Raw genomic sequence first — 8,480 nt, 5'->3', positions numbered from 1 at the left:
TCGTATTGATAATTGAGGTGATATTTCAAGGAAATAGCGGCTCCGGTCTAGAAAACCGAAATTAATGGCCGTGGGGATCCGTTGCGCTGACCACACGACACTCTCTATCCGCTAAAGTTGGCATTAACTTAGCCGCAAACGGTGGTCTCTCGGTGGGTATAGTTGCGGACTACAGGCCACGGAGTTTTTGTTTTGTTTTATATAACGATGCTGTCAGTATCGGGAGAGTACGGCAGCGTCGATTGTAGGATGATAACAGAATGTGGAGCGATTTGTGGAATAAAAATTAGCAGGGGAAACCGAGGTACTTTGTGAGAACCCATCCTATTGCCACTTTAAGAACTTTTTTCATTATTTCTGAAATTAAACTGTAATCATTCTTACATTTGATACTGTATTAGAATCTATGAAGTAAATTTCAATCAAACATTTCATTTGTAAATTAATCGAGTTGTGTTTGTTTCGTGCTTCATTTTAATCCATTCACATCCAAGAGACTAATTATTATACATATATATATAAATATAAATACATAATATAAAATTTGTTTTCATTTCAGCGAAAAGTTCGGCCTGTACCACGTTGATTTCAACGATCCGACTCGCCCACGCACTCCAAAAGAGTCGGCCAAAGTAATCGCAGAAATTATAAAAACCAGAAAGATTCCTGAGCGTTTCTGGCAGGATTAGATTTAATCTTTCATCCTTGACATGTTTCGCTCGGAGCGACCATCTTCAGGACTACTATTACAGTGTGATTGGTCACTATCAATACATACTGACACTACTATTACAATGTCAGTATAACACAGCGTGGCCTGAACAACTAAACAACGAAACAAAAGAGTCCTATTATTCAAACAACGGAACCACGACGCGGTAGACACTCAATTTCCTTTAAGGAGAGGCAGTATAAAGGACACGAAACAAATTGGTTCTAGATTTTAACAAAAAGTTTTTTAAACCACACTTGTAAATATACTAATTATAATAATTTATAAATGTTTTTAACAAATTCATGCACATCGCAGTAACTGTTAAAGGATAACAGTGCGACGTGCTGCCTAAAATCCGGGTGATAAGACGTTCATTGCTGGGCAACGGCTGCGATAAGAATGTATATTTCAGTGGAAACGGAATACCAGCAGACCGTTGCATAGAAATCGCCTAAACAACAAATGCGTTACCCCGGAGAATACTACCGGCGGATAGAACATATGAAAAGGAACCCTTGGAAAAAGTATTCCCTAGTCAGTCCGAGTGCACGTTATAAGAGTCCAACGTCGGCCAGAGACGAGTTCAGTTGTATCCGACTGAAGCAGAAGTGTTGTAACGCCCAAAGGACGTTACAGACGGAGAATAACTGTGTGAGTGTAAGTGACTGTGCAATAAATAGATATTCGTTCAAATCCGAGAACTCGCACAATTTCTTGTCGCGTTGCCTAGCAAACACGTGACAATATTGTGTATTTATGACATTATAATAGTAGTTTCCGTATCTACTGATAATGTCCTTCTGAAGATGGTCGCTCCGACCGAAACATGTAAAGGATGAAAGATTGCAAAAACACAACATTTATCAGCCACACCGAACAACGTTAATAATCTTTTATACTACTGCTAGTGTGACGGACCAGGATGAACCAAGCAACATCAAATTTGCAGCTGCTGCAGTGAAATGTACGTGACAAACTAAATACTAAAATAAACCAATTGTTGTGTTGACGACCAAACCTTTTCCCGGTTTATAATCAATTGTTGTGTTGATGGCCCTTAAGCATACCTCTGTAGTTACAAGAATTAACTCCGTGGCCTGTGGTACGCAAGCGAACTATACCGACCGAGCGACCGCCGCTTGTCGGCGAAGTTGGTGCCAACTTTAGCGGATAGTGGTTGTCACGTGGTCAGCGCAAAGGATCCCCAAGGCCGTTAACCTCGGATTTCTAGACCGGAGTAGCTATTTCCTTGAAATAGCTCCTCAGTTATCCTCACGAAGCTGAGTGGACCACGTTCCAGACCCCACTACTTCTCAGAAATCTGGTAGCGCCGGGAATCGAACCCGGGACCTCTGAATCTGTAGCCAGGAACTCTGACCACTAGGCCATAGAGGCGGTCTGCAAGAATTAAATAAGGATTTATTTAAGATATGCACCAATAGGTTTCAGGTACTTTGCGAGTGCGCACTCAGGCGGAAGGACACGATACTTCTCCCGTCAAGTCTACCAGAACCATAAGGCACAAGTTCGCTTCTCGGTTGCGCTGAATAGAAAACATTACATTACATTATATAAGAAACAAGGGGTTTCATTAAGAGCTTTATCTTCTGGGCTATCACGCTGAGTGCCCGTTATTTCTTTCCAATAATGCGATATTATTTTAAGGAAAAAATAAAGGAGATTTTAAAACTATTTTTACTAAAGGTTTTACATATAAGAATTTATCGATTATTTAATTTCTGATATCTCTATTTGAGATTGGAGCACCAGTCAATTAAACGTGTGTTTTTCGCGGGTTATTCTGCATATAACAAATCGAAGCTATTGCTAAGTATCACTGAGGTCAGCAGCATCCTGCCCGTATCTTTCGACCTCAAATGGGAGGTCAGACCACAGGTATTTTCGTTCTCACGGCTACACACCTGAGAGTCTCATGCGCTAAAAGACCACAATATGAATCCAAATAGTTTCCACATATCTGTAATGGCGAATTTTATTATGAACACTAACCTACGTAACACTCGTAAATTTCATATCAGAAGCGTAAGTAATTTATGTTCAGAAATACACTTTTGACGTCGTAAGTCTTCCTCTTCTACAAATTCAAGATTAGTCATGACCCGTCCCAAAACAACAGGAATTATACTGTGCCCATCTACTTCTTGGACGTCCAATGTTCCGTCTTCCACTAGAGTAATAAAAACAAACTTTTCATGGCAAACGTTAATGAGGCATCCTTTGTACTTCATTAAGCAGTTTCCTTTGATATTCTTGTGTGTCTTACACAATTTGTTCTGTTCCTCGTTGCTTTTTCATATCAGTACTCTGTGTCATAGGCAACAAAACGATTTGAAGAGTATTGTCTTCTTCTTCTTCTTCTTCTTCTATTCCTGTTGCTCCCTCTTTGGAGCACAGGGCAGCCACGAAACGCTTCGTTTCACTTCAGTTTCTTAATCTAAGACAAACGATAGGACTCCTTGGATGCAGGATCAGTCCGTGGCAAGGCCGCTAACTAACATAAACGCAGAATAAATACAGATCCATCCATGCCTCGAGTGGGATTCGAAACCACGATTCCAGCGTTCGAGCGGGCAAAAACACTTCAAGCCTTAGACCGCACGGCCACTCCGATCAGCCTTTCGGGATATAATGTCACGTAATCCGATAGAATTTCAACGACGTTTCGGTGGAACATACAGCTTCCATCTTCGGGTTGAAAAATAAGTCATGAAAGTAGTCAGAAACAAGCAACAAGAAGAGTCTTCAACTTATAAACTCGTTACGTTCCCGCTTGCTTCTTATGGGCTACTTTCTTGGCTAATCCTGAAGACAGAAGCAGTCTGTCCTTCCGAAACGTTGAAAACATTTATATCTGAAACTCACACAACATTCTAGACACCTTACTCCAGATATACTACAGACCAACAATGGGAATGATTCGTCGATTATTTTATTTAATGTCGTTTTTCAACTGACCAGGATCGAGAGATCTGTCTAAAAGCTTTTAACGTCTGTGATGTATTAGTGACCTGCCAGGTTCGAATCTCGTCTGTAACGCCGACTGTCTTTATGGATTTTCGTGGTTATATCCATTTCTTCAAGCCAAATGCCGAGATAACATATAAATCAAGACTGTTTCCTTCCAAATCCTTTCCAATTCACTATTCGCTAATCATCTTATCGTTCAGCGCTTCATGGTTAGGTCAGATAGCATGATTAAATATAGCAAAAGTTGAGGGCTATAAAAGAAACACATTGTGTAGTCAGGATACAGAAGGGCAAACAACTACCTGATCATCTTATCGTTCAACGCTTCATGCTTAGGTCAGATAGCATGACTAAATATAGCAAAAGTTGAGGGCTATAAAAGAAACACATTGTGTAGTCAGAACACAGAAGGACAAACAACTACCTAATCCCTATGACAGATAACTTCCCGGAAGTTATCATCGTTATTATCAACCACAACCGACAATACAAAGCAGTGGGTTATGCAAATTTTCTGTTCCATGTCCCCCCTCTAAAAAAAAGACAAACCTGTACTTCCCTGGCGCGACAATTGCTTAATCACAGTGGGTATGTTATGGCGTGCATTACGACTGTGAAGACAGTACCACCAGAGGAGTTCTCGAAAATCACGTGAGTTAGGGATATTTTCTACAAGTATGTGAGAAGTCTGTATAGCGACTTGCTACGGGTTGGACGACCGAGGTGTCAAGAATTCGAGTCCAGGTAGGGTCAGGGATTTTCTCTTCTCCACATCGTCCAGGCCGGCTCTGGGGCCCAACCAGCCTCCTATCCGATGGGTACCGAGGAGTTAATTCCCAGGGTGTAAAGCGGCTGGGGCGTAATTGTAACCACTCACCTCCAACCTCCAACCTCCAACCTCCACCTCCAACCCCAGAGGTGAAGAAAATGTGGATCTATACATCCACTCCCCCATACACCTTCATGGCGTAGTGCTTAATTCGTTGAGCACAGGACGACTTCACCTTACTGGATATTTATTTAACTATTCCTGAGCGTACAAAGCACAAAAAAAATTAAAACCGTTGATTCAGAGAGCATAGGAAAAATCAGAAAAATTCTAACGCCTTTCTATATCTATGGATAAAATATAAAGACAGTGACGTTGTGGAAACTTATCTCTTGCGTTTATACAGTTGTTTCATAGACGAATTATGTCTCCGAATAGACAGTTATAATAAATTAAGCAAAACAATAGATATTTTTGCGTAGCCATCTGCTTACATAGAATTCTGACGTTGAAGTTGAATAATATGGCGCACTAATAACATTCACAACTCCGTATAAAGTGGGATTGTGCGTTTCGGGAAAAGATTTACGTAAATGTGTTATATGGCGCACGTATATAAAAATATCATACCCATTTGCGCGCAATGAATCAAGTAATATAGCGATGTTTTCCTTCGAACATCTGGTTAAGTAAATTGGCAACGAATAACATTTACTCAAACTCAGTGACCCGTACCAGAATGCACATATGATTTTAGGCATAATAACGGCCTTCATACACCTGTAATCAGGCGCATATATATAGGAAGATTTTCCTCTGTTGCTTTTGCACTGACAGAGTAACGAGATGAAGCTCCACATATTCTGCTTCGTCACTCTTCTGGCGGCCGTGTCTGCAGCAAGACGTGACGTCACCTCCGATGACACCGTTTATACATTTCCCGACGAATTCAAATTAGGCGCTGCAACCGCATCATATCAAATTGAAGGGGCATGGGATGAGGACGGTAAGTCCAAAATGTAATATTATCATTCAATATGGTGTAAAGCGAAAAGGGTAAAATTTTGAGGCACTATACTACAAGCCGGAAGGTCGCGGGTACGATTCCCGATGTCACTGGATCTTTTAATTGACTTAAGCTGCACTATGTCCCTGTGGTCGACTCAGCATCTAATAGAAATGATTAGCAGGATTCTTCCTGGGGGTTAAGGGCACGCGGCGCATAAGGCTGACAGCCTCATCGCCATCTGTGAGTCGATTGTCTAGAAAATATGGGAGCCTCGACGCCTCAAAACCATATGGGCCTCCACAGCCTGTCACAGGGATAGCGTAATTAATCTATTCGTTCATTAATGAAAACCTGTGGATGAATGAAAGCATGTAGCTCCACCTTTCTTCGCCTCGGTATGAATGGAAGTGAGTGCTCAGCTTCACGCCTAGGAAGCTTTAACCCCGGTACCAATTTGATTAAAAGCTTGGTGGGCCTTTTCTTATTGCTAGTGGGGTGGGACTCAGACCCTTGTACTGCGGCCACTTGCCTCATCGCGTACCGGCCCCAGATGATAGGTGAGGGTGATTGTGGAGCAGTTGGTGGAATGAAGAATGGCAGGGGAAACCGAAGTACTCGGAGAAAACCTGCCCCAGCGCCACTTTGTCCACCACAAATCCCACTCGACCAGACCCGGGATCGAATCCGGGCCGCCGAGGTGGGAAGCCAGCGACTAACCGCTTGAGCTATGACGCGGCCCCTTTGTGGGCCTTAGAACCGCTATAGACTCTGTAGGGTTGAGAAAAATATTTTTCACTGCCGGGAATTAATCCCCGACCGTTCAGTGAGTAGTTATACCGACAGAAACATCCCGGCTCCACGGTATGGTGTATGGGAACTAGTGTCACCCTCAGTGACACAGACATTTATGTCATCATTCGGATATTAATAGATTATATATGTTTTTTTTTTTAAGTTGTAGTATCCATCTGCAGGTGAGAAGTTCCGACGTACTTACTCAAGTTATAACGTAGCCTGGTTTGTAGGGCGTACGGACACTATCAGCTGAATTTAGTCGGTTAAACCAGAACAGCGTACTCGATACAAGAGCTAAGATTATGGTCTGGATAACTGATTAATCGGTATTAGGACCTAGGCAGCAACAAAACATTTTCCATTCTCCAAAACTTTCAGTTCAGCTTGTGGCCCATTCAACGGGTATCGAAGACTTGTCCAGTGAGGTAAAGCAGCTGGGGCGTGAAGGTGACCACCGAGATTAACAGTTCGTGAAGTCACGCCTCCGGTCCCTGGCCAGTCTTCACAGTGTGGTGCTTAATTACGCCTAAGTACAATTTCACCTTTTTATTTTTAGCGTTTATCTGGTTATTTTTCGCGTATGCCCCAAGGATGAGGCATTAGCCTGTTCCGGCCTCATTTCTGACTCTCCCCTTTTGTCTTCCCATATTTCTTTTTGTTTATATTGTCACTTGCATGGGTGACCATTAGACGGGGTTTGGATTGATTGCACTTATACACTCAACTCGTAACTACAAGCAATACGGCGCTATCGCTGATTTACACACACTTTACAGTTCACCGTTACACACACACTAGGGTTCTCAGTCTTCATTAGTCGTATCCTGGCAACGGATTTCAACACAGTAATATCTGTCTCACTATGAAGTCTTCTTTCCACAACCGTACTCTTGCAACTCAATCATCTTCGACTGCTGTCTCAAGACACTCCCTCAATTATTATTTCAGACAAAGTCACATTGCGACTGACGGTCGGTCAGTCAGTAAGTCTTGGTGTCGAGCCCCATCTGGGGATCATGACCAGATATTTATTGCTGTTTGACAGTTACAGTCTTGTTTTCGTGGGGTGCCCTCTCTGACGAGAGGATGGGTCTGAATTTTGTTAATGCTGCTGGCCCTCGCCAGCGCAGTCTTTTTCGAGTCCGAGACCCTTGGGATTCGTGACCGTATTTTACTGTCTCAGATTTGAGACTTCCCTTTCCGTCGCCTCCTTCGACTCGCAGGGTCACGGTGGAGGTATTCGACCCCGCCTCCACACGGGTGTGTGAACTTCCACTTAACTGGCCTCGGATGTTCGTTGTATAGCCTCTGGGTGGACCCAACAGAAAACACTGTTTCCATTTATAATGCCCTGGCGGCGTAGGGGGGCATGGAGGTATCCCACCCGCTGCCGCCACTGTAATGCCGTGGTGCAGGGGGGCGTGGAGTCAGCCTCCTCTGCCACCACTGTTACGCCGCAAGTAGGGGGCCGTGGAGGTATCCTTCCGTGCCTCCACCGTCACTTGCTCTGTAAGGAGTTAACACAACCATCCTAGCTCACCCTTAGCTAGGATTCTCCTGTTCGGGGTTTCCTTTTTGGTAAAAGCTGCCACCATCTATTTTCTTTCCTTTCAATTGTGGGCACCACTCCCTGGCATATAGTCATAGCTCCTTGACCACTCCTCCCGTAGTTACAGGTAGCGACTTAACACTTTATTATTATATCTTAAGGGGCGTTGGTATCTAGGCTACTTAACTCTGCCGGTGTGGCCGGTGCCTATCCCTGTTTGTCTTTCTTGTCTTCGGCTGCCACTGCTCCTGTGTCAGTTCAACCCTCGCTTTGGTCAGGATTATCGGGATCGGATGTGGGAGGTTGATTGTAGATATGAATCACAATCCCGGTACATCCTATCCTATCTATTCTAGCTGTCTATTTACATTATTATATATATACATAGTTTACATTATTTACATATTACAAAGACTGTCCTTCAGTCTTGACTACATAGAGTCTTTACTACCCGTTCTGCTTCTTTACGTTGTCCCCCTTCAGGGGTGGAGGCCTGGAGCCTCTCTCTCTCTCTCTCTCTCGACGCATCTAACGAAGACATGCAAGCCCTCCTTGTATCCTGAATCTTTTGCCTGTATATTTAAGACTACACATTATATATGATTCCCCTATCCTTCGTAATGTTTCTTCTGACATAATCTACCCTCAGTTATAT

General features: G+C 43.2%; 3 protein-coding genes across 5 annotated transcripts in view; 2 read left to right on the top strand and 1 right to left on the bottom strand.

The window, feature by feature from the left end:
• LOC111873351 (myrosinase 1-like) overlaps positions 1-1,470 on the top strand; it is a 16,857-nt gene extending 15,387 nt beyond the window's left edge. For both annotated transcript variants that reach the window (XM_023868002.2, XM_023868003.2), the window contains exon 11: positions 560-1,470. In XM_023868002.2, coding sequence (XP_023723770.1) covers positions 560-689 — 130 coding nt within the window. In that variant the 3' untranslated portion in view covers positions 690-1,470. The remainder of the gene's footprint in view (positions 1-559) is intronic.
• LOC111873355 (odorant receptor 85b) overlaps positions 1-8,480 on the bottom strand; it is a 96,188-nt gene that overhangs the window by 64,704 nt on the left and 23,004 nt on the right. The window lies entirely within an intron of this gene.
• The window catches only part of LOC111873352 (myrosinase 1), a 23,013-nt gene continuing 19,825 nt past the window's right edge, over positions 5,293-8,480 (top strand). Inside the window, exon 1 of the mRNA XM_023868004.2 lies at positions 5,293-5,478. Coding sequence (XP_023723772.1) covers positions 5,319-5,478 — 160 coding nt within the window. The 5' untranslated portion in view covers positions 5,293-5,318. The remainder of the gene's footprint in view (positions 5,479-8,480) is intronic.

This window comes from Cryptotermes secundus, unplaced genomic scaffold (genome assembly GCF_002891405.2).
Source record: "Cryptotermes secundus unplaced genomic scaffold, Csec_1.0 scaffold2171, whole genome shotgun sequence".
NCBI lineage: Eukaryota > Metazoa > Arthropoda > Insecta > Blattodea > Kalotermitidae > Cryptotermes > Cryptotermes secundus.
Note: the sequence above shows the minus strand (reverse complement) of the source record. Positions and strands in the feature narration are given on the sequence as shown.